At 35.8% G+C, this 26904-nt stretch overlaps 1 protein-coding gene and 3 non-coding genes across 4 annotated transcripts in view; all 4 read right to left on the reverse strand.

Moving 5' to 3' along the window:
* The window catches only part of LOC113767757 (beta-glucosidase 12-like), a 47197-nt gene that overhangs the window by 10569 nt on the left and 9724 nt on the right, over positions 1–26904 (reverse strand). The window contains exon 2 of the mRNA XM_027311941.1: positions 527–596. Coding sequence (XP_027167742.1) covers positions 527–596 — 70 coding nt within the window. The remainder of the gene's footprint in view (positions 1–526; positions 597–26904) is intronic.
* Positions 12032–12138, reverse strand: LOC113753232. Its single transcript, XR_003465004.1, has one exon. It is a non-coding gene; the product is annotated as a small nucleolar RNA R71 (small nucleolar RNA).
* On the reverse strand, positions 18647–18753 carry LOC113753239. Its single transcript, XR_003465005.1, has one exon. It is a non-coding gene; the product is annotated as a small nucleolar RNA R71 (small nucleolar RNA).
* Positions 25262–25368, reverse strand: LOC113753246. The gene has a single exon (XR_003465008.1). It is a non-coding gene; the product is annotated as a small nucleolar RNA R71 (small nucleolar RNA).

A 26904-nucleotide genomic window follows, 5' to 3' on the forward strand; every position in this document is an offset into this window, starting at 1 on the left:
AAAAATTGGAGAAGGAAGAGTGGTAGTGCGAAACTTAATAGCATAGAACTGATTAATAATTAATAGGATAGATGGACCAATATATTAATAGCAATATTAAATTCTCAAAGTATACGTTTTTCATGTAAATAACTTGCCCAAAATTAAATGCCTTTAAGCCCTTGGCATTTTCACAGTGTTTAATCTATATCCTTGACCAAATTTGGTCATTTGAAGTATTAGAAGTGGTTCACATCTGAGCAAACTATATATGTGACCTTGTGTAAAAGGTTAAACGTAAACCACTAACCCATAATGCTTAAATCAAATTTTAATCACTTAGATGTGATTAAGTAATCTAACTCCTATTTGACCACCGAGAAAACAAGTTGAACCACTATCAAACAGTGTCGTTAAGATCAGAGAAAATATGGGGTGGATCAAAATGATTGTTGACCATGATGTATATGTATGGATCTTTCAATTCTGTTATGCAATGTATATATTCTGAAGTAATGAAGATCTGTGCATCAAAATGACTGTAAACCTGGGAATTTGTGAGTGAAAACATCCCAGTTGCTTGGACCTTTGCCATCAATGTTCCAAGCGCCTTCAACCTGTAAAAAAAAAAATTGAGAAAATCGTAATTATTCTCAGCGTTGCAATATTTGAATCCTTATTTCACTTCTAAACTTTTAGGAATGCTTACGGAGGAGGGAAAAAAAACAAAAGAAGGAGAAACATAATAAGAACTTTTTAGAGATAATTTAGTGATGGTAATGTTGTCCGATCGATGATTCCCTCTCTTACCTTCCAATACACAAAAATTTAATAATTAAAAAAAAATGAGGTACTATAACTAAATAGGACGAGATAAAATGAAGATTGAGAAAAATTATGGTTTGACCTCTTAAGCATAACAAATATTTTAGAACACCTAGGAATGAGAAGCATAACTGACTTAATGGGAACGAAAGCTAGAGTCTAGCATTACAATAATGACCTATTGAATGAGCACCTGAACTACATGCTTCTAATATCAAACTGCATACTCTAGTTGTGGATATTCTTAGCTTAAAAGTTTTGTTTCATATGTGCTCTTTTTGTGCTATATCTAAAAATAATAATCATGTTAGTTTTAGAGTTGGTGATTATGCGTTAGACATTATACATGATAAGGAATGGATCAATCCTTTGTGCTGTTGAGCACTTTTAGTAAAGAAATGAGGGCCTTTGACGGTGGTTTTTACTATCAATGCAAGTTTAATTCCGAATTTACACCCGTTGGACTGCAAGTATACAGGTCACAATTGTAGTACAAGATGTGTATCGGGTCGATCCCACGAGGAGCAATTTAAACAATTACTAAGCCCTTGTTTTCTCTATTATTTAGATTGACAATTAAATTGAGCAGAGAAAATATAATGCTGTAATCTACAAACCTGATCTACAAATCTAGTTTAACAAATGCTGAATGCAAATAGCGAAATTTCACTTAAGGAAGATTCTAGGGATGTAGATTCCACTTATGGCAATAAACAACACAAATTAATGGATTTACTTCTTGCTATTATTCTTGTTTAACCAGAGATTCATTTCCAAAATTACCAAGTCTAATTTTCATGATGAAATGGCCTAGAGCAATATAGATTTCCCTATTTTCATGGTGAAATACTACTACTACTCTGTTTTATTTCATGAAATGCTAAATAATCCACCTAAGTGTATCTCTATTTTCATGAACATACAACTCAAGCTCTACTCATGTGTTTCCATTGTTATTACCAATCCTCATTGAACAATAACAACTAATAACAAGCTATTGGTGATCAATCAACAACAAGTAATCACAGCTACACAAGTAGACAAGTTAATAAAAGATCTAACAAGTGTACATCACCTTCAATTCATATTATTTAGCCATAAGTTTCATCTACTCCCTAGATAAAGAAAATTAGCTACTCATGAATGATTTAACAATCAAACTCACAAGTTTATTAATGCAAAACATCATGAAGTACAAGTATAAGAAAGGTAAAAGAAAGCTTAGCAAATTGAAGGTAAAGCTCTCCAATTCCTGCTATGTTCTTGTACAAGATGGTTACAAGTGAAACTCCAAAATGCTTCTCTAAGAACTCTTAGCTAGAGAGAAAACTTGTTACAAGAAGGAAAACTAGCTACCTCTCTTTTTTTTTTGCTTCTCCTCTGTGTTTCTGCATAAAAGGTGGTAGAAAGTCTATTCTTTTTCCTTCATAATTTCTTCCACTCAGATTTTGTAAAAAGAAGTCAAAGATATGATGTTTCTTTCTTTTCTACACTCATTTGGTCTTCTCTTTTGTTGCAGAAGCATGTGCCACCGATTTCTGGCCCTCAAAATAGCTGGAAAAGTTGTGAGAAAGGTAAAGAAAAATGGCTGTGCCACTTGCTGAGGAGAGAGACAGATCCGAGCCTCTGATCCGAGGGCTGAAAATTAATCCGAGCTCGGATCAGTGGATCCGAGGACTTCCCATGATGGATCCGAGGTCGGATCGTCCTGACCTCGGATACACTCCGCCAGAAATACAGACGAGGGCTCGGATCCCTCTTGTACACACGGATCCGTGCTCCGATCCGTGTTGAGCAATTTTCCAGTTTTTCACTTCTTCCCATTTTCTACATTTCTGCTCCCAATTTCTTGTGTACTTTGTCCTCTGGATAACCCTTACATTTCTTTCAGCTTGTGCATGAATTTCATACATCAATAACCTTAAAAATTTCACCAAATTAACGCATTAATCCACTCATTTATCAAGTTTTGAACATTTAAACAATATTTAAGCAATTATCACCAAAAGAGTCCAAATATGGCTTTAATTTTCTCAAAACATACCAAAAATTCATGCCAAATTTGTACAAAATGTACGTTAAATATTCACTTATCAAATTCCCCCACACTTGAATCATTGCTTGTCCTCAAGCAATTTTACACAAAACTTCAATGATTTAATAAATAAATCAATACACGTATTTTTGTCAAATTTAATTCCTCAAAAACCTAGAAACCAATCATTATGCCATTTCTCAGATTACACTAAATACTCATAATATTCAATTAAATAAAAATAATTATGCCTTAATTTCAACAAATTCAAATCAATTTTCTCATTCTATCCTAATTCCATAAATAAGTAAATCACATAGTCAATTTTATGGCCTTCCTCATCCCAAAACTTAACAATTTAGAGGGATTTATTCACATTTCATCTTATTTAAATAGTGAAAACATCTTTTTACGCGAAAATCAACACTTTTAGGTGAAAATTCCCGGTTACTCAACATTTCACTTATTTAAATTGCTAAGCATGCTCTTAATTCCAATACCTTTTTACGCGAATGTCGACATTTGTAAATGCCAACCCCCGGTTACTCAGTATGTGAATCATTGGAGTAGAAAATTAATAATAATATATTTTTATTTATTTATTTATTTATTATTATTATTAATTTTTTTTTTAACAATCAATTTCTTTTTCCCTCTAAATATAATTAAAGGAAGAATTTGGCCTTGTTTTTGACTATATCAATCACTTACTTATAAAATTAAGTAAAAATGAGAAATATCATTAATCTTGCAAAATTCTAAGCATAATTTTTCTTATTTAACCAAATATACTTTTTTAAAATGTAAAAAATCCTAATTGCATAATAACTCATTCCAAGTCAAATAAGAACTAAACTTGTCCAAAATACACATATCATTTTATCCAATGGAAGAATTAGATACTTAAAATTTTAACATTTTGGCCATTTAATTGGAAGATTTGCAATGAAATATTGGAAAATATTTTAGAAAAAATTTTGATAGAGTTTCCCCATAAAAATGGATGAAATTCCCTGCCAACAACCTCAATTTCACAAAAATTATCCTCATGACAATATCTCCAAATATAATTCCAACATTTTTAAGCCATAAACAACTACAATCATGCATTTCAAGACACAATCACCCATAAGATATAGTAATCCCTCCCCCACACTTAAAATCTACAATGTCCTCGTTGTAGAGGAAGGTAAAAGAACTGAAACTTCCCTCAAATAGGTGGTGATGCAATTTGAAGCCCTTAATCATCACGATCATCCAAATTCTGCCCAAAATGAGACAACAAGGGTACCAAACACCATAAGTAGCACAAGATGATTCAAATAAAAGAAAACTCAAATCACAAAGTTTGTCTTAACAAAAGAAAAGAAAAATAAAGAAATAAAAGAGCTAATCCGCTAAAGAGCATCATGGCTGCTCGGAACGAGGGTTTACTGCCTCCTCGGCTCCATGAGGACCATGTGAGGTACCAATATGGCCCTCCTCCTGATGAGGTGTCGGAGTAGGGGACCGTCGGATATGGAAATGATCCTCGATCGCACGAAGACGGCGATCATGTCGGTCGAGGCGCTCAGTCATCATCCGCTCCGTCTGGTCAATGCGCTCGACGACTCGCGTCTCCATACAGCACATGGCATTGAGGAGCTCTTGCCACTTGGAGCGCGGTTGAGGAGGTAGTCGCGGAACCGGAGGAGGAAGAGTCTGTTGTGCCTCCGTCTCTTGAGTTTCTGCTTGTGGTTCAGTGTGAGGCGGAGGTTGAGTGGAAGTCGATGCTTCTCCTGTGTCCTGGATCAAAGCAGCTCCAAAATCCGTAGAAATACCCAAAGCCTTGAGTATAGAAGCATTTACCTCCTCGGCAGACCTAGTTACCACCGCTCTCTCGGTTCCAAGAGGAACCTTGAGCTTCTCAAAAACGAGGGATAGCAGTCGAGGGAATCCGAAGCAAGTCTCGCCGGCCCTCATGCGAGCTGTGGTCCGCATATAGCTGATGATAATGCTGGGTAGAGGAATACCGGTCAACTGCGCACCCACACCATGCATCATCTTGTCCAAGAAGTAGAGATCACTGTTGCGGAGCTCCCGTTTTCCACTTCTTTTTGGTACCATATTGAAGGCAAAGAGGTAGAAAATCAAGTGGTACCTATGCTCGAAGGAATCGGCGTAAACTGTAAGCTTCTTCGCAGTTCCTCTCTCTCGATATTGGCCCTTTAGGCGTCCAACCGCCTCTCCCACCTGCCAAAGGTCTCGAGCCGTGAACTCCTTGGTCAATTTGACATCTTCGCCTGCGTCTTTGAGTTGGACGAAGCGTCTCAGTGTATCTCGATTGAGAGCCACTCTCCTGCCTCGAACCCATGAGACGATGAGGTTGCCACTGTGGCTCTGTTTGTTTTCTACATTAGCATAGAACTCCCGGACCAGATTGGGATAGTAGTGTTTGGGCAACTGAAGGATGTTCTCCCATCCAAGTCTCTTGAATGCTGTAGAAATGTGATAATACGCGTCCACCTCCGGTGCCAAATGCTTTTCTATTATGATCTCCTTGTCCAGTCCGGCTTCATACCACTGTTGGTTTTCAAGCGATGTGAATCGTGTGGTATTGTAGTCCGGAGGTGGCTCGGCACGGCTAGTAGACGCGGTCTTCCGGCGAGAGCGAGGTGGCGGCTCCGACGAAGGAGATTCTTCCTCAGGTGACTCCTCATGCAAAGAGGGTGTGTGTTCCTCACTTGAGGAAGGAGTAGGAGTACGAATGCGAGCCCTCCTTGTGCGAGTCATAGTTCCTATACAAAAATAAGATGAACGTTCATTAGAAATCATAGAAACTTGCTCACATATGTGAAATGAGAATTTAAGAAAATTTCGGCAGAGTTTCCCCTTGAAAAAGGGTTAAACTCACTGCCAAAATGTACCCAAATTTAAACAAATAACTTCCTAACAATTCTCAAATCCAATTCCCACATTTAGAAAAGATATTACCAATAAGGAAATCATTTCATGCATATTAAGTGCAAACAATTGAAAATTATATCCATTTGCAAGAATGAACACTCAAACACTTGAGAATATCTCCAATCCAATTCATAACACTCATAACACTCAATTTACATACACATGAGTTCCAATTCATCCAAACAAATACTAATTATCTCAAGTAAAAGTGGTTCAATGTGCTTAACTTAATTGGGAACACACTCTTTTACCCCATGGGCTATTGCTCTAATGATAGCATATCATTTTCAATTGGTATAACAGTGATGTATACTCCTCGGAACAAGTTCATATATTCAATGAAAGCAAAATTCAAGAGTATAAATCACTAAAATGCTCAAGCCCAAAAATTGAGAAAAATTCTTAAAAATATCACCAAATCCACAGTTTTCTCAAAAATAAGCATGAAAATAGTTGTACAATCTATTTAAGCACAATGTAGCACAATTGTATCAAGAAATTCCAACAAATATGCATTTATCATAATATTCCCAAAAACTAGAAATATGTAGAATAAGAAATTATAAAATGTCAAAGAAATTCGCAAATTGTTACCTCAAATGTGTGGGAAGATGATAGAGGATGATAATGATGAAGAATGAGGAACAAACAAGTCCAATTTCACTCAGAAATCAAAGAATTTCCGTGCGGCCCAAAATCCCCTTTTGAAGATCAAAATCCACTTTTGATGATGTGTCGTGGTGAAATAGTTTAGGGTTTCTGATCATACAAGGGTTGTGGAGGTGTTTATGATGAAAGATTGGAGATTTGATGGTTAAAATGAAAAATTGGAGGAAAGAGGTAGGGTTTCGGTGAGAAGAGGGAAGAAGAATTTTGAAAAGTACAGAAACGAAGCCTCGTTTCTGCTATATCCGCGAACGGATCCGAGGACGGATCGTTTCTAGAGGGCCTCGGATCCGACATGGTTCGGATCAGTCCCAACAGAAACACAGACGACCCCTCGGATTTGTCTGGGTTAGAATGGATCCGAGCGCGGATCAATGGATCCGCGGTCGGATCTTTCTGGGCTTTTTAGGATCCGAGCTCGGATCCTTATTTCTCTGCAATAATTGCAGAAACTGCAATTTTTCAAACTTTTTCTCCCTTTTCCGACCAATTCCAAATCACACATTGGACAAACTTTTTATCAATTCTAACCTCCCACACACATGTAATATACCATAAACACAATATCCAACCTCTCAAAACACATCAAACACATTTTCATTGAAAATCGAGGTGTGAGGTTCTTTGATCATTTTTGCATTTTTACATCAAAATGGCACTTTTGGACATTAAATATACATCAAATGAGTCGATGAGCCTTTATAACCATGATATCACCAAAACTCACTTAAATATACTTGAAATGCACAATGTATGTATATGCATGGGGATTTTAAGCACTTAAAACAAAATTTGGTAAGAAAGACTCCCTTTTCACACATGTTCTTCAAGTGCACCTCCAAGATGGATAATAAAACTCCCGTACCTCCTACAAACAAGTGAAATACATCTAATTAGTCAATTAAATTACACCAAAATGTAAGAAACACACAAATACACTATTATTATTGGGTTGCCTCCCAACAAGCGCTTTTGTTTATAGTCGTTGGCTCGACTCTCCTATAACTTCTTTAACTCTCCATTGCATTTCCTAAGGAGTAAATTACTCCTTTAGGAACTTTTTCTCCGGCCAAATAGAGCTTCAATCTTTGGCCATTTACTTTGAATGGAGCACCATTTTTTCCTTTTATTTCCACTGCTCCATAAGGAAATACTTGAGTAACTTCAAATGGTCCCGACCACCTTGACTTCAATTTTCCTGGAAATAACCTCAAGCGTGAGTTGAACAGAAGTACATTTTGTCCTACCTGAAATTGTTTAGGAATAATATGCTTGTCATGCCAATATTTGATCTTTTCTTTATAAATTTTGGCATTTTCATATGCATGTAGTCGGTGTTCCTCCAATTCATTTAGCTCAAGTAATCGCTTTTCACCTGCAAGATTAAAATCCATGTTAATAGATTTAATTGCCCAATAAGCTTTGTGCTCAATCTCTACAGGTAAGTGACAAGCTTTTCCATAGACTAAACGATACGGCGACATCCCTAGGGGTGTCTTAAATGCCGTTCGGTAAGCCCATAGTGTATCATCTAACTTTGTAGCCCAATCCTTGCGTTATTTATTCACAGTTTTCTCCAAAATGAGCTTTATCTCTCTATTAGCTAGCTCTGCTTGCCCATTAGCTTGAGGATGATATGGAAGTGATGTCTTGTGCCTACAACCATATTTAAACAATAAGGAATCCAATTGTTTGTTACAAAAATGTTTCCCTTCATCACTTACTATGGCCTTGGGTATACCAAATCTACTGAAAATATTCTTTTTAAGGAATCTAAGTACAATCTTAGAGTCATTAGTAGGTGAAGCGATTGCTTCTACCCATTTAGAAACATAATCCACTGCTACTAAGATGTACTTATTATTAAAAGAACTAGGAAATGGTCCCATAAAATCAATACCCCATACATCAAATAACTCAACTTCCAAAAATGTAGTTAGGGGCATTTCATTTTTTCGAGATATATTTCCAGTTCTTTGGCATGCATCACAATTTTTAACATATTCCCTAGCATCTCGGTACATAGTTGGCCAATAAAACCCTGATTGCCATATCTTTGCCACAGTCTTGGAAGTACTGAAATGACCACCTGTTTCAAGGTTATGACAATGATATAAAACATTATGTACCTCATCTTCGGGAATACATCTACGTATCATACCATCGGCACAATGTTTATATAGCAATGGTTTCTCCCAAAAGTAACTTTTGACATCATGTAAGAATTTCTTCTTTTGATGATAATTAAACCCCTTTGTAATCTCTCCACTGACCAAGTAGTTAGCAAAATCTGCATACCATGGAGAATTTCTAAATGTTAGGACAAACTCATCCGGAAAATTCTCTTGAATTGGAACCTGATCTTTGATTGGAATATATTCCAAACGTGATAAATGATCTGCAACTAGATTCTCCGAACCCTTTTTGTCTTTTATCTCCACATCAAATTCCTGCAATAACAGAATCCACCGAATTAGTCTAGGTTTTGCATCCTTCTTATGTAGCAAATATTTAAGAGCTGAATGGTCCGTATATATAATAACTTTAGATCCTACTAAATAAGATCTAAATTTATCTAAAGCAAATATCACTGCCAATAGCTCTTTTTCTGTCGTTGCATAATTGAGTTGTGCCTCATTTAGCAACTTGCTAGCATAGTAAATGACGTGCAATCGTCCTTCTTTCTTTTGTCCCAAAACTGCTCCAACCGCATAGTCACTTGCATCACACATCAATTCAAATGGTAGTGACCAATCGGGTGAAGTTATAATTGGGGCCGAAATCAATTCCTTCTTCAACCTTTCAAATGCAACCAAACAATTGTCATCAAATTGAAAAGGAGTATCTTTACATAATAAATCACATAATGGCTTTACTATTTTAGAAAAATCTTTAATAAAACGTCTATAAAAGCCAACATGTCCTAAAAAACTCCTTATCCCCTTGACATTGCTTGCAGGTGGCAATTTTTCTATAACTTCTATTTTGGCTTTATCCACCTTAATTCCCATGGAGGAAATCTTGTGTCCTAAGACAATTCATTCTTTTACCATAAAATGGCATTTCTCCCAATTTAGTACAAGATTTGTTTCCTCGCATCTCTGCAAAATCAATTCCAAATTATGAAGACAATGATCAAAAGATGAACCATTGATAAGAGTTTATTTTACGTATTTTTAAGTGCATTTTATTAGTTAATTTTGAGTTGATTATTTAGTTTTATAATTAAAATAAAGAGGTTTTTGGTAAAATTATATATTTTTGGTAAAAGTGGATAATATTGCATTTGTAGTGATTTTAATGATAAAACCTTCATTTTTATGCAGGAATGATGACTCAATCACCAAAGGATGGCAAATGAGGTGAAAAATAGAGATTTGGTGATGAAATTAAGTGGTGAAAAGAAAAATGAAGTGAAAAACGTTCAAATGAAGAATTGCACTTCAAGACAGTTTTGACACTCTTCAGTATTTCGATCATATCTCAGGCTACAAAGCTCCGATTTGGATGATTCTTGAAGCATTGGAAAGCTAACTCAAAGGGATACAACTTTTCTGTTTTGCACAAAAGCTAGTTTGGCCTTTATCATGGAGAAAATTGCAGTTGAAATAAGGCTAGAGTGAAAACGCGAGTAGACAAAACGCGAGTTTATGCCGCGTTTTGTGTAGGCGCGTTTTATAGCCGAAATTCTGCAATTTGACTCAGCCAATTCTCTCTTGTTCATACCACTTTCCAGCTATAAGATGCAAGGGAATTCGGTGCACATGCTTCAGAAGACAAAAGGGCAAGAAAAGTGGCTTATTTTCAAGTCAAAAACATTGGTTATTGACAATTATAACAAAGTTAGATTTGGGGAATCAAAAGTTGGAATTTGACTTGGAAAAATAAGCCTTTGAGTGTTTTTTATGCAGAGATAGAGGGAGAGGTCTGGACATCTAGACGTAGCTAGCTTCTTACAGAAAAACATATTCTCTCTACCTAGGAATTGCAAGAAAAATTGGGATCTCATTGTGTAATCATCTAAGTTGAAGAACAAAGAAGATTTTTGAAGGCTTCACCATATCTTGGCTAAGGCTTCTTTACTCCTCTTGTATTTGTAATTGATGATGATTTACATTAATGAAGTTATGAGTGTTTTATCATTCATGAGTAGCTAATTTTCTTTATCTAGGGAGTAGATGAAGCTTATGGCCAAATGATATGAATTGATTGTTATTCATTCTTGTTATATGTTGTATTAACTTGTCTACTTGTGTATGCTTGATTACTTGTTGTTGTTTGATCACCAATAACAGGTTTATAGTTGTTTTTACTCATTGAGAAATGGTAAAAATAATGGAATGACACAAGTAGAACTTGAGTTGTATATTCATGAGAATAGAAATACATTCAAGTGGATGAAATCTGCATTTCATGTGTGAATAAGAACAGATTTAGTATTTACCAAGAGATTAGGACAAACTAATCTGTTTTAACCCATTATTATCATGAGAATGTGATTTTGGTATTTCTGGAAATGAATCATTGGTTAAACAAGAGCAGTAACAAGTGTTGAATTAATTCATTTTAGATCTTTTGTGTCATAAGTGGAATCTACATCCCTAGATCTTAATAGTTAGTGAATTCTACTCCCCTTGAGATATTGCAATTTTCTAGTTAAGAACTCTTGTAGTTGAATTAAATTCTGAAGTTTCTGCTCAAATTAATTGTAAGTCTAAATAATAGAGTAAATTAGTATCTAATAATTGTTTTTAATTGCTCCTCGTGGGATCGACCCGATACACATCTCGTACTACAATTGCGACCTGTATACTTGCAGTCCAACGGGTGTAAATTCAGAATTAAACTTGCACTTAAAGTAAAAACCCGTCAAGTTTTTGGCGCCGTTGCCGGGGACCGGCAATATTAGAGCCTAATCATCTTTATTAATTTAGACAGCTTTATTTTTTTATTTTTTTTTTTAGATTATATTTAATCTTATATTGTAATCAGTTTTTTTTACCATTGAAGTTGCATAATATCCCTTATTTCTGTTTGTAGTGTATGCACCGGGAGTCTCGAGAAGTCGCACCTTTCGATCCAGAAATTGAGAGGACATTACGTAGACAAAGGAGGCACACACAACAGCAGGAAAAGCAAGAGATTTGGCAACCGATAGAGGAAATTTTGATAGAACTATCATTTGAAGAAGAAATGGCTGAAAATGAAGCAAATAGGCGAGTTCTACGAGATTTTGCTCTACCGGGAACACAAGGATCTCAAACGAGCATAGCAAGGCCTACGGTAAATGCTAACAACTTTGAGATTAAGCCATCACTTATCCAAATGGTTCAACAATCTCAATTTGGAGGTAATGCTGTAGAAGATCCTAACTCACACTTAGCTACATTATTAGAAATATGTGATACAATTAAAATGAATGGAGTTAGTGATGATGCTATAAGGTTACGGTTGTTCCCATTTTCATTAAGAGATAAGGCAAAAATGTGGTTACACTCTCATGCTCCTAACACTTTTACCACATGGGATGATTTATCAAGGGCATTTTTGAATAAGTATTTTTCACCTGGTAAGACTGCTAAGCTAAGAATGGATATCACTAGTTTTAGTCAATTGGAGGGAGAATCATTATATGAGGCATGGGAAAGGTTTAGAGATTTGCTTCGGAAATGTCCACATCATGGACTGCCGGAATGGTTAATCATACAAACCTTTTATAATGGTTTATCTTTCTCCACTAAAACTATTATTGATGCAGCCGCAGGTGGAGCTTTAATGGGTAAATCACCCCAAGAAGCTCAGAATTTGATAGAAGAAATGGCCGTAAATAACTACCAATGGGCCAATGAAAGAGGTAATACGAGACGTCACTCAGGTATGATAGAAATGGACACTCTCAATATGCTGAGTGCTCAAATGAATAATGTGATGAAATTGCTAAGTAGACAAGGTGGAGTTGGTCCAAGTTCATCTAATGCACACGTAGCTTGTTGCTCTTTCTGTGGAGGTGAACATGATATTAATGAGTGTGTTGATTCTGAGCAGGTACAATTTGTCAATAATTACAACCGAAATGCTCCAACTAATCCCTATTCGAATACTTACAATCCGGGGTGGAGAAATCATCCAAACTTTGGATGGAAAGATCAAGGCAATCAACAAAGGCCAACCAATCCGCCGGGATTTCAACCAAGGCAACCACAGGCTGAAACTAAACCAAGTTGGGAGATCGCGGTGGAAAAACTTGCTAAGGTGACTTCGGATAGATTCGAGTGAGTTGAGGGGCGGTTGGACCAATTAGCTGGGATGTACAGAAACTTGGAGGTTCAAATTGGTCAAATTGCCAATGTGATCAACAATAGAAACCCTGGTGAATTACCAAGTAAAACCGAAGTGAATCCGAGAGAGCAGGTCAATGCAATCATTCTTAGAAGCGGTAAAACGGTTGAGGGATTCGATTTTGAAAATTCAGGTGGTGAAAAAGACAAGAAGCAAGCAATTGAAGGGGAGCAAGAAAGTCAAAATGATCATGTTATCATTGATATTGATGCACTTCATCCCAAATTAAATTCTAATGTGATACCTTTTCCTCACAGGTTGAAGAAAGATGGACAGGATCGGGAGTTTGAAAAGTTCTTCAAAATGTTTAAACAATTGCACATTAACATTCCTTTCATTGATGCTATAACACAGATTCCCTCTTATGCACGTTTCTTGAAAGACATCATGTCAAAGAAGAGGAAAATTGTAGATAATGAGATGATAGCATTAACGGAAGAGTGTAGTGCATTGATTAAGAATAAACTCCCTCCTAAATTGAAAGATCCGGGAAGTTTTTCTATTCCTTGTACTATTGGTCAATTGCATTTTTCTAATGCTTTATGTGATTTAGGTGCAAGTGTGTCACTTATGCCATTATCGGTTGCCCGGAGATTGGGACTTCAAGAGCTAAAAGCTACCAATATTACATTGCAATTGGCGGATCGGTCAATCACACGTCCCATGGGTATTTTGGAAAATGTGCTCATAAAGGTAAGACAATCTATAATACCTGTGGATTTTGTTGTCTTAGATATTGAAGAAGATGTGAGAATGCCAATTATTCTAGGACGACCGTTTTTAGCCACTGCACGAACTATAATTGATGTAGAAAAAGGTAAGCTTATATTACGGGTTAATGGTGAGGAATTGGAATTCAATTTGGATAATAAAGAAGGGAGTATAGAGCCTACTGCTCTTGTGTCTAATATGCCATATGATGAAAAGGTTAACCAAGAAAGGACCGAAGAAGTTAAATTTATAAATGTCCTTGGTACTAACTTTCATGGTGTAGGAACAAAGGAGGAGAAGATAAGGATGGAAGTTGGCTTAATAAATTCTCCATTCCATGAAGAAAATGGTGAAAAGTTGAGCCAATTCAGAAAAGACAAGCAAAATCCACTCCAAGGTGAAGTTGAGCCTCTCTATGACAAGTCTAATATTCCTCCTTGGCATTTGAGGAAATTGGACTATGAAGATCAATGCATGGTTCACCACATGGTGGATTGGCTCGGGAGTTTCGACCCATGGGGAGAAAATCTCTCTCTAAATGCTCTAAAGTGATTCAACTTTTTCAGTCGAGCCAACGACTATAAACAAAAGCGCTAATTGAGAGGCAACCCAATATTTAGGTTATATTTGTTAACTTGGTGTGATTTTGTGGTTTGAATCAATGTTTTAGCTAAATTGTTGTTTTTGTAATGTAGGGTTGGCAATTGAAGGCAAGGAGGACCAATTGAGTACAAAAAAGGCGAACTTTGATCAAACAACTCAACCCCTCGATTTGCGTTAAAGGTGTTTTTGATTCATTATAAAGGGGTAAAATGCATGTTTTTAATGTTTTACATTTGTTCCAGTCATTAAAATTGGCAAACGAATGATCTATGATGCATTTTGAGTCATTGGGGTACCTTTTGTAATTTTTCAAAAGTTGAAATTCTGCTAAAAATCGAAGCAGAAAACGCGTTTTCCACGAAAACGCGACTACAAGTTGCGTTTCTCAGAATCGCGTTTTCAATTCTGCGCCTGCAGAACATAAAACGCGCCTTTAAAACGCGATTTGAAGTCGCGTTTTGGAGGAAGTCGCGTTTTCTCGCCTGAGCAAAACTGGAAAACGCGACACAGATAAACGCGACTTTAAGTCGCGTTTTCATACGTAACCGCGTTTTCAATTCTGCGAGATTTGTGCAGAAAACGCGGCTTTAAAAACGCGCGTTGAAGGCGCGTTTTTAGTCGCGTTTTCGGTTCATTTTTCTGCTTCAAAAACGCGATTTCCAGAACATTTCTTCACTTTTCCATTTTTCCAGCCGCGTTTTTCTTCTTCTCTTCTACCCAACTCACAAATCTTCATTTTTACTCCATAATCGTCTAAGCCGAATTGAAGATCATTTGGGCATTCATCCACCGCCCAATCGTGATGCAGAGGATGACGATGATGCCGAGGGGGATGACTGACTTGGCACACTGCAGAAGCTATCTTTAGTTGCTGGAATTGCTTGCCTAATTATCTTAATTTGTGGAGTTTAAGATGTTAACTTCATTTCATTTTTTCTGTTTTCTATGTGGTAGGTACTTGTATTTTGACAGTGGTCCGTGATTAGTGGCTGATACGGATCTCAGCCATTGACTTGGGGAGTACTTCTTTCTTTTCTTTTCTACTTTTGTTTATTTCCTTCCCTACACATTGAGGACAATGTGTAATTTAAGTGTGGGGGGGAGAAATATGTGTGATACTTGTGGTTTTAGTTGTGTTTGATATAATTCTTGTGCTTAAATTATGTTTCTTGTGGTTGCTGGCAGGGAGTTTTAGTCCACTTTTAAGGGGAGATTCTGTCAAAATTTTTACAAAACCTTATACATATATATGTTATTAACCATAATAAATAAATAAAATTTTGTCACTTATCCTTTTGAAATAAATATATGTGGTTTTGAAACTTCTTTTCTCATGAAATTTGGAAATGACTTTTATGTGATTATAATTTTTATCTATAGGAAAGTATATCTAGTAAAGTGGAGAAACTTATGCCTATATTTTTGCATATTTGATGAAAATTCTTCTTTTTATCTGATTTTATAAGATAAGAAATTAATATGGTCAATAAGTGTCATACTTTTCTCATGATTATTCTTAGAGGGAATTTTATTATATATATATATAAAAAAAAAGGGTTATTCTACTCTAATAGTTTTTGTACTTAGTAACCGGGAGTCTTCATCTACAAATGTCGACTTTCGCGTAAAACGGTACTTAAATTAAGAGTACGAAAAGCAACTTGAGTATGTGAAATGTTGAGTAACCGGGGATCTTCATCTAAAAATGTCGATCTTCGCGTCAAAAGGCATTTTTCACAACTTAAGTAATATTTAACCCTTAAAATATATACATGAAAAAAAAAAGAGTAAGATAAATCCCTCTTTAAAAGAAAAATAAGAAGTTGATCCTGAGATTAGTTAGCATCTTTATTGACTATAGGAGTTGCTTGCTTGCGAAATTGGATAAAAATAAGAAGTTGAGTTGAATTGGTAAAAATTATGGTATATTTGGCTCTTCTTTGCTTGATATTATGAGTACTTGAATTTAATGGAAAGATCACATAAGGGTTATTTACCTTGATTCAAGGAAATGGAGTTGAAATACTACATATGTTTATTTTCAATTTTTTTTGGATCATTGATGGTTAGAATTTTATATTGCTTGAGGACAAGCAATGATTCAAGTGTGGGGGTATTTGATAAGAGTTTATTTTACGTATTTTTAAGTGCATTTTATTAGTTAATTTTGAGTTGATTATTTAGTTTTATAATTAAAATAAAGAGGTTTTTGGTAAAATTATATATTTTTGGTAAAAGTGCATAATATTGCATTTTTAGTGATTTTAATGATAAAACCTTCATTTTTATGCAGGAATGATGACTCAATCACCAAAGGATGGCAAATGAGGTGAAAAATAGAGATTTGGTGATGAAATTAAGTGGTGAAAAGAAAAATGAAGTGAAAAACGTTCAAATGAAGAATTGCACTTCAAGACAGTTTTGACACTCTTCAGTATTTCGATCATATCTCAGGCTACAAAGCTCCGATTTGGATGATTCTTGAAGCATTGGAAAGCTAACTCAAAGGGATACAACTTTTCTGTTTTGCACAAAAGCTAGTTTGGCCTTTATCATGGAGAAAATTGCAGTTGAAATAAGGCTAGAGTGAAAACGCGAGTAGACAAAACGCGAGTTTATGCCGCGTTTTGTGTAGGCGCGTTTTATAGCCGAAATTCTGCAATTTGACTCAGCCAATTCTCTCTTGTTCATACCACTTTCCAGCTATAAGATGCAAGGGAATTCGGTGCACATGCTTCAGAAGACAAAAGGGCAAGAAAAGTGGCTTATTTTCAAGTCAAAAACATTGGTTATTGACAATTATAACAAAGTTAGATTTGGGGAATCAAAAGTTGGAATTTGACTTGGAAAAATAAGCCTTTGAGTGTTTTTTATGCAGAGATAGAGGGAGAGGTCTGGACATCTAGACGTAGCTAGCTTCTTACAGAAAAACATATTCTCTCTACCTAGGAATTGCAAGAAAAATTGGGATCTCATTGTGTAATCATCTAAGTTGAAGAACAAAGAAGATTTTTGAAGGCTTCACCATATCTTGGCTAAGGCTTCTTTACTCCTCTTGTATTTGTAATTGATGATGATTTACATTAATGAAGTTATGAGTGTTTTATCATTCATGAGTAGCTAATTTTCTTTATCTAGGGAGTAGATGAAGCTTATGGCCAAATGATATGAATTGATTGTTATTCATTCTTGTTATATGTTGTATTAACTTGTCTACTTGTGTATGCTTGATTACTTGTTGTTGTTTGATCACCAATAACAGGTTTATAGTTGTTTTTACTCATTGAGAAATGGTAAAAATAATGGAATGACACAAGTAGAACTTGAGTTGTATATTCATGAGAATAGAAATACATTCAAGTGGATGAAATCTGCATTTCATGTGTGAATAAGAACAGATTTAGTATTTACCAAGAGATTAGGACAAACTAATCTGTTTTAACCCATTATTATCATGAGAATGTGATTTTGGTATTTCTGGAAATGAATCATTGGTTAAACAAGAGCAGTAACAAGTGTTGAATTAATTCATTTTAGATCTTTTGTGTCATAAGTGGAATCTACATCCCTAGATCTTAATAGTTAGTGAATTCTACTCCCCTTGAGATATTGCAATTTTCTAGTTAAGAACTCTTGTAGTTGAATTAAATTCTGAAGTTTCTGCTCAAATTAATTGTAAGTCTAAATAATAGAGTAAATTAGTATCTAATAATTGTTTTTAATTGCTCCTCGTGGGATCGACCCGATACACATCTCGTACTACAATTGCGACCTGTATACTTGCAGTCCAACGGGTGTAAATTCGGAATTAAACTTGCACTTAAAGTAAAAACCCGTCAAGTTTTTGGCGCCGTTGCCGGGGACCGGCAATATTAGAGCCTAATCATCTTTATTAATTTAGATAGCTTTATTTTTTTTTTTTTTAGATTATATTTAATCTTATATTGTAATCAGTTTTTTTTACCATTGAAGTTGCATAATATCCCTTATTTCTGTTTGTAGTGTATGCACCGGGAGTCTCGAGAAGTCGCACCTTTCGATCCAGAAATTGAGAGGACATTACGTAGACAAAGGGGGCACACACAACAGCAGGAAAAGCAAGAGATTTGGCAACCGATAGAGGAAATTTTGATAGAACTATCATTTGAAGAAAAAATGGCTGAAAATGAAGCAAATAGGCGAGTTCTACGAGATTTTGCTCTACCGGGAACACAAGGATCTCAAACGAGCATAGCAAGGCCTACGGTAAATGCTAACAACTTTGAGATTAAGCCATCACTTATCCAAATGGTTCAACAATCTCAATTTGGAGGTAATGCTGTAGAAGATCCTAACTCACACTTAGCTACATTATTAGAAATATGTGATACAATTAAAATGAATGGAGTTAGTGATGATGCTATAAGGTTACGGTTGTTCCCATTTTCATTAAGAGATAAGGCAAAAATGTGGTTACACTCTCATGCTCCTAACACTTTTATCACATGGGATGATTTATCAAGGGCATTTTTGAATAAGTATTTTTCACCTGGTAAGACTGCTAAGCTAAGAATGGATATCACTAGTTTTAGTCAATTGGAGGGAGAATCATTATATGAGGCATGGGAAAGGTTTAGAGATTTGCTTCGGAAATGTCCACATCATGGACTGCCGGAATGGTTAATCATACAAACCTTTTATAATGGTTTATCTTTCTCCACTAAAACTATTATTGATGCAGCCGCAGGTGGAGCTTTAATGGGTAAATCACCCCAAGAAGCTCAGAATTTGATAGAAGAAATGGCCGTAAATAACTACCAATGGGCCAATGAAAGAGGTAATACGAGACGTCACTCAGGTATGATAGAAATGGACACTCTCAATATGCTGAGTGCTCAAATGAATAATGTGATGAAATTGCTAAGTAGACAAGGTGGAGTTGGTCCAAGTTCATCTAATGCACACGTAGCTTGTTGCTCTTTCTGTGGAGGTGAACATGATATTAATGAGTGTGTTGATTCTGAGCAGGTACAATTTGTCAATAATTACAACCGAAATGCTCCAACTAATCCCTATTCGAATACTTACAATCCGGGGTGGAGAAATCATCCAAACTTTGGATGGAAAGATCAAGGCAATCAACAAAGGCCAACCAATCCGCCGGGATTTCAACCAAGGCAACCACAGGCTGAAACTAAACCAAGTTGGGAGATCGCGGTGGAAAAACTTGCTAAGGTGACTTCGGATAGATTCGAGTGAGTTGAGGGGCGGTTGGACCAATTAGCTGGGATGTACAGAAACTTGGAGGTTCAAATTGGTCAAATTGCCAATGTGATCAACAATAGAAACCCTGGTGAATTACCAAGTAAAACCGAAGTGAATCCGAGAGAGCAGGTCAATGCAATCATTCTTAGAAGCGGTAAAACGGTTGAGGGATTCGATTTTGAAAATTTAGGTGGTGAAAAAGACAAGAAGCAAGCAATTGAAGGGGAGCAAGAAAGTCAAAATGATCATGTTATCATTGATATTGATGCACTTCATCCCAAATTAAATTCTAATGTGATACCTTTTCCTCACAGGTTGAAGAAAGATGGACAGGATCGGGAGTTTGAAAAGTTCTTCAAAATGTTTAAACAATTGCACATTAACATTCCTTTCATTGATGCTATAACACAGATTCCCTCTTATGCACGTTTCTTGAAAGACATCATGTCAAAGAAGAGGAAAATTGTAGATAATGAAATGATAGCATTAACGGAAGAGTGTAGTGCATTGATTAAGAATAAACTCCCTCCTAAATTGAAAGATCCGGGAAGTTTTTCTATTCCTTGTACTATTGGTCAATTGCATTTTTCTAATGCTTTATGTGATTTAGGTGCAAGTGTGTCACTTATGCCATTATCGGTTGCCCGGAGATTGGGACTTCAAGAGCTAAAAGCTACCAATATTACATTGCAATTGGCGGATCGGTCAATCACACGTCCCATGGGTATTTTGGAAAATGTGCTCATAAAGGTAAGACAATCTATAATACCTGTGGATTTTGTTGTCTTAGATATTGAAGAAGATGTGAGAATGCCAATTATTCTAGGACGACCGTTTTTAGCCACTGCACGAACTATAATTGATGTAGAAAAAGGTAAGCTTATATTACGGGTTAATGGTGAGGAATTGGAATTCAATTTGGATAATAAAGAAGGGAATATAGAGCCTACTGCTCTTGTTTCTAATATGCCATATGATGAAAAGGTTAACCAAGAAAGGACCGAAGAAGTTAAATTTATAAATGTCCTTGGTACTAACTTTCATGGTGTAGGAACAAAGGAGGAGAAGATAAGGATGGAAGTTGGCTTAATAAATTCTCCATTCCATGAAGAAAATGGTGAAAAGTTGAGCCAATTCAGAAAAGACAAGCAAAATCCACTCCAAGGTGAAGTTGAGCCTCTCTATGACAAGTCTAATATTCCTCCTTGGCATTTGAGGAAATTGGACTATGAAGATCAATGCATGGTTCACCACATGGTGGATTGGCTCGGGAGTTTCGACCCATGGGGAGAAAATCTCTCTCTAAATGCTCTAAAGTGATTCAACTTTTTCAGTCGAGCCAACGACTATAAACAAAAGCGCTAATTGAGAGGCAACCCAATATTTAGGTTATATTTGTTAACTTGGTGTGATTTTGTGGTTTGAATCAATGTTTTAGCTAAATTGTTGTTTTTGTAATGTAGGGTTGGCAATTGAAGGCAAGGAGGACCAATTGAGTACAAAAAAGGCGAACTTTGATCAAACAACTCAACCCCTCGATTTGCGTTAAAGGTGTTTTTGATTCATTATAAAGGGGTAAAATGCATGTTTTTAATGTTTTACATTTGTTCCAGTCATTAAAATTGGCAAACGAATGATCTATGATGCATTTTGAGTCATTGGGGTACCTTTTGTAATTTTTCAAAAGTTGAAATTCTGCTAAAAATCGAAGCAGAAAACGCGTTTTCCACGAAAACGCGACTACAAGTTGCGTTTCTCAGAATCGCGTTTTCAATTCTGCGCCTGCAGAACATAAAACGCGCCTTTAAAACGCGATTTGAAGTCGCGTTTTGGAGGAAGTCGCGTTTTCTCGCCTGAGCAAAACTGGAAAACGCGACACAGATAAACGCGACTTTAAGTCGCGTTTTCATACGTAACCGCGTTTTCAATTCTGCGAGATTTGTGCAGAAAACGCGGCTTTAAAAACGCGCGTTGAAGGCGCGTTTTTAGTCGCGTTTTCGGTTCATTTTTCTGCTTCAAAAACGCGATTTCCAGAACATTTCTTCACTTTTCCATTTTTCCAGCCGCGTTTTTCTTCTTCTCTTCTACCCAACTCACAAATCTTCATTTTTACTCCATAATCGTCTAAGCCGAATTGAAGATCATTTGGGCATTCATCCACCGCCCAATCGTGATGCAGAGGATGACGATGATGCCGAGGGGGATGACTGACTTGGCACACTGCAGAAGCTATCTTTAGTTGCTGGAATTGCTTGCCTAATTATCTTAATTTGTGGAGTTTAAGATGTTAACTTCATTTCATTTTTTCTGTTTTCTATGTGGTAGGTACTTGTATTTTGACAGTGGTCCGTGATTAGTGGCTGATACGGATCTCAGCCATTGACTTGGGGAGTACTTCTTTCTTTTCTTTTCTACTTTTGTTTATTTCCTTCCCTACACATTGAGGACAATGTGTAATTTAAGTGTGGGGGGGAGAAATATGTGTGATACTTGTGGTTTTAGTTGTGTTTGATATAATTCTTGTGCTTAAATTATGTTTCTTGTGGTTGCTGGCAGGGAGTTTTAGTCCACTTTTAAGGGGAGATTCTGTCAAAATTTTTACAAAACCTTATACATATATATGTTATTAACCATAATAAATAAATAAAATTTTGTCACTTATCCTTTTGAAATAAATATATGTGGTTTTGAAACTTCTTTTCTCATGAAATTTGGAAATGACTTTTATGTGATTATAATTTTTATCTATAGGAAAGTATATCTAGTAAAGTGGAGAAACTTATGCCTATATTTTTGCATATTTGATGAAAATTCTTCTTTTTATCTGATTTTATAAGATAAGAAATTAATATGGTCAATAAGTGTCATACTTTTCTCATGATTATTCTTAGAGGGAATTTTATTATATATATATATAAAAAAAAAGGGTTATTCTACTCTAATAGTTTTTGTACTTAGTAACCGGGAGTCTTCATCTACAAATGTCGACTTTCGCGTAAAACGGTACTTAAATTAAGAGTACGAAAAGCAACTTGAGTATGTGAAATGTTGAGTAACCGGGGATCTTCATCTAAAAATGTCGATCTTCGCGTCAAAAGGCATTTTTCACAACTTAAGTAATATTTAACCCTTAAAATATATACATGAAAAAAAAAAGAGTAAGATAAATCCCTCTTTAAAAGAAAAATAAGAAGTTGATCCTGAGATTAGTTAGCATCTTTATTGACTATAGGAGTTGCTTGCTTGCGAAATTGGATAAAAATAAGAAGTTGAGTTGAATTGGTAAAAATTATGGTATATTTGGCTCTTCTTTGCTTGATATTATGAGTACTTGAATTTAATGGAAAGATCACATAAGGGTTATTTACCTTGATTCAAGGAAATGGAGTTGAAATACTACATATGTTTATTTTCAATTTTTTTTGGATCATTGATGGTTAGAATTTTATATTGCTTGAGGACAAGCAATGATTCAAGTGTGGGGGTATTTGATAAGAGTTTATTTTACGTATTTTTAAGTGCATTTTATTAGTTAATTTTGAGTTGATTATTTAGTTTTATAATTAAAATAAAGAGGTTTTTGGTAAAATTATATATTTTTGGTAAAAGTGCATAATATTGCATTTTTAGTGATTTTAATGATAAAACCTTCATTTTTATGCAGGAATGATGACTCAATCACCAAAGGATGGCAAATGAGGTGAAAAATAGAGATTTGGTGATGAAATTAAGTGGTGAAAAGAAAAATGAAGTGAAAAACGTTCAAATGAAGAATTGCACTTCAAGACAGTTTTGACACTCTTCAGTATTTCGATCATATCTCAGGCTACAAAGCTCCGATTTGGATGATTCTTGAAGCATTGGAAAGCTAACTCAAAGGGATACAACTTTTCTGTTTTGCACAAAAGCTAGTTTGGCCTTTATCATGGAGAAAATTGCAGTTGAAATAAGGCTAGAGTGAAAACGCGAGTAGACAAAACGCGAGTTTATGCCGCGTTTTGTGTAGGCGCGTTTTATAGCCGAAATTCTGCAATTTGACTCAGCCAATTCTCTCTTGTTCATACCACTTTCCAGCTATAAGATGCAAGGGAATTCGGTGCACATGCTTCAGAAGACAAAAGGGCAAGAAAAGTGGCTTATTTTCAAGTCAAAAACATTGGTTATTGACAATTATAACAAAGTTAGATTTGGGGAATCAAAAGTTGGAATTTGACTTGGAAAAATAAGCCTTTGAGTGTTTTTTATGCAGAGATAGAGGGAGAGGTCTGGACATCTAGACGTAGCTAGCTTCTTACAGAAAAACATATTCTCTCTACCTAGGAATTGCAAGAAAAATTGGGATCTCATTGTGTAATCATCTAAGTTGAAGAACAAAGAAGATTTTTGAAGGCTTCACCATATCTTGGCTAAGGCTTTCTTTACTCCTCTTGTATTTGTAATTGATGATGATTTACATTAATGAAGTTATGAGTGTTTTATCATTCATGAGTAGCTAATTTTCTTTATCTAGGGAGTAGATGAAGCTTATGGCCAAATGATATGAATTGATTGTTATTCATTCTTGTTATATGTTGTATTAACTTGTCTACTTGTGTATGCTTGATTACTTGTTGTTGTTTGATCACCAATAACAGGTTTATAGTTGTTTTTACTCATTGAGAAATGGTAAAAATAATGGAATGACACAAGTAGAACTTGAGTTGTATATTCATGAGAATAGAAATACATTCAAGTGGATGAAATCTGCATTTCATGTGTGAATAAGAACAGATTTAGTATTTACCAAGAGATTAGGACAAACTAATCTGTTTTAACCCATTATTATCATGAGAATGTGATTTTGGTATTTCTGGAAATGAATCATTGGTTAAACAAGAGCAGTAACAAGTGTTGAATTAATTCATTTTAGATCTTTTGTGTCATAAGTGGAATCTACATCCCTAGATCTTAATAGTTAGTGAATTCTACTCCCCTTGAGATATTGCAATTTTCTAGTTAAGAACTCTTGTAGTTGAATTAAATTCTGAAGTTTCTGCTCAAATTAATTGTAAGTCTAAATAATAGAGTAAATTAGTATCTAATAATTGTTTTTAATTGCTCCTCGTGGGATCGACCCGATACACATCTCGTACTACAATTGCGACCTGTATACTTGCAGTCCAACGGGTGTAAATTCGGAATTAAACTTGCACTTAGAGTAAAAACCCGTCAAGTTTTTGGCGCCGTTGCCGGGGACCGGCAATATTAGAGCCTAATCATCTTTATTAATTTAGATAGCTTTATTTTTTTTTTTTTAGATTATATTTAATCTTATATTGTAATCAGTTTTTTTTACCATTGAAGTTGCATAATATCCCTTATTTCTGTTTGTAGTGTATGCACCGGGAGTCTCGAGAAGTCGCACCTTTCGATCCAGAAATTGAGAGGACATTACGTAGACAAAGGGGGCACACACAACAGCAGGAAAAGCAAGAGATTTGGCAACCGATAGAGGAAATTTTGATAGAACTATCATTTGAAGAAAAAATGGCTGAAAATGAAGCAAATAGGCGAGTTCTACGAGATTTTGCTCTACCGGGAACACAAGGATCTCAAACGAGCATAGCAAGGCCTACGGTAAATGCTAACAACTTTGAGATTAAGCCATCACTTATCCAAATGGTTCAACAATCTCAATTTGGAGGTAATGCTGTAGAAGATCCTAACTCACACTTAGCTACATTATTAGAAATATGTGATACAATTAAAATGAATGGAGTTAGTGATGATGCTATAAGGTTACGGTTGTTCCCATTTTCATTAAGAGATAAGGCAAAAATGTGGTTACACTCTCATGCTCCTAACACTTTTACCACATGGGATGATTTATCAAGGGCATTTTTGAATAAGTATTTTTCACCTGGTAAGACTGCTAAGCTAAGAATGGATATCACTAGTTTTAGTCAATTGGAGGGAGAATCATTATATGAGGCATGGGAAAGGTTTAGAGATTTGCTTCGGAAATGTCCACATCATGGACTGCCGGAATGGTTAATCATACAAACCTTTTATAATGGTTTATCTTTCTCCACTAAAACTATTATTGATGCAGCCGCAGGTGGAGCTTTAATGGGTAAATCACCCCAAGAAGCTCAGAATTTGATAGAAGAAATGGCCGTAAATAACTACCAATGGGCCAATGAAAGAGGTAATACGAGACGTCACTCAGGTATGATAGAAATGGACACTCTCAATATGCTGAGTGCTCAAATGAATAATGTGATGAAATTGCTAAGTAGACAAGGTGGAGTTGGTCCAAGTTCATCTAATGCACACGTAGCTTGTTGCTCTTTCTGTGGAGGTGAACATGATATTAATGAGTGTGTTGATTCTGAGCAGGTACAATTTGTCAATAATTACAACCGAAATGCTCCAACTAATCCCTATTCGAATACTTACAATCCGGGGTGGAGAAATCATCCAAACTTTGGATGGAAAGATCAAGGCAATCAACAAAGGCCAACCAATCCGCCGGGATTTCAACCAAGGCAACCACAGGCTGAAACTAAACCAAGTTGGGAGATCGCGGTGGAAAAACTTGCTAAGGTGACTTCGGATAGATTCGAGTGAGTTGAGGGGCGGTTGGACCAATTAGCTGGGATGTACAGAAACTTGGAGGTTCAAATTGGTCAAATTGCCAATGTGATCAACAATAGAAACCCTGGTGAATTACCAAGTAAAACCGAAGTGAATCCGAGAGAGCAGGTCAATGCAATCATTCTTAGAAGCGGTAAAACGGTTGAGGGATTCGATTTTGAAAATTCAGGTGGTGAAAAAGACAAGAAGCAAGCAATTGAAGGGGAGCAAGAAAGTCAAAATGATCATGTTATCATTGATATTGATGCACTTCATCCCAAATTAAATTCTAATGTGATACCTTTTCCTCACAGGTTGAAGAAAGATGGACAGGATCGGGAGTTTGAAAAGTTCTTCAAAATGTTTAAACAATTGCACATTAACATTCCTTTCATTGATGCTATAACACAGATTCCCTCTTATGCACGTTTCTTGAAAGACATCATGTCAAAGAAGAGGAAAATTGTAGATAATGAAATGATAGCATTAACGGAAGAGTGTAGTGCATTGATTAAGAATAAACTCCCTCCTAAATTGAAAGATCCGGGAAGTTTTTCTATTCCTTGTACTATTGGTCAATTGCATTTTTCTAATGCTTTATGTGATTTAGGTGCAAGTGTGTCACTTATGCCATTATCGGTTGCCCGGAGATTGGGACTTCAAGAGCTAAAAGCTACCAATATTACATTGCAATTGGCGGATCGGTCAATCACACGTCCCATGGGTATTTTGGAAAATGTGCTCATAAAGGTAAGACAATCTATAATACCTGTGGATTTTGTTGTCTTAGATATTGAAGAAGATGTGAGAATGCCAATTATTCTAGGACGACCGTTTTTAGCCACTGCACGAACTATAATTGATGTAGAAAAAGGTAAGCTTATATTACGGGTTAATGGTGAGGAATTGGAATTCAATTTGGATAATAAAGAAGGGAGTAT

Source organism: Coffea eugenioides, chromosome 1 (assembly GCF_003713205.1).
Source record: "Coffea eugenioides isolate CCC68of chromosome 1, Ceug_1.0, whole genome shotgun sequence".
In the NCBI taxonomy this organism is placed as follows: domain Eukaryota; kingdom Viridiplantae; phylum Streptophyta; class Magnoliopsida; order Gentianales; family Rubiaceae; genus Coffea; species Coffea eugenioides.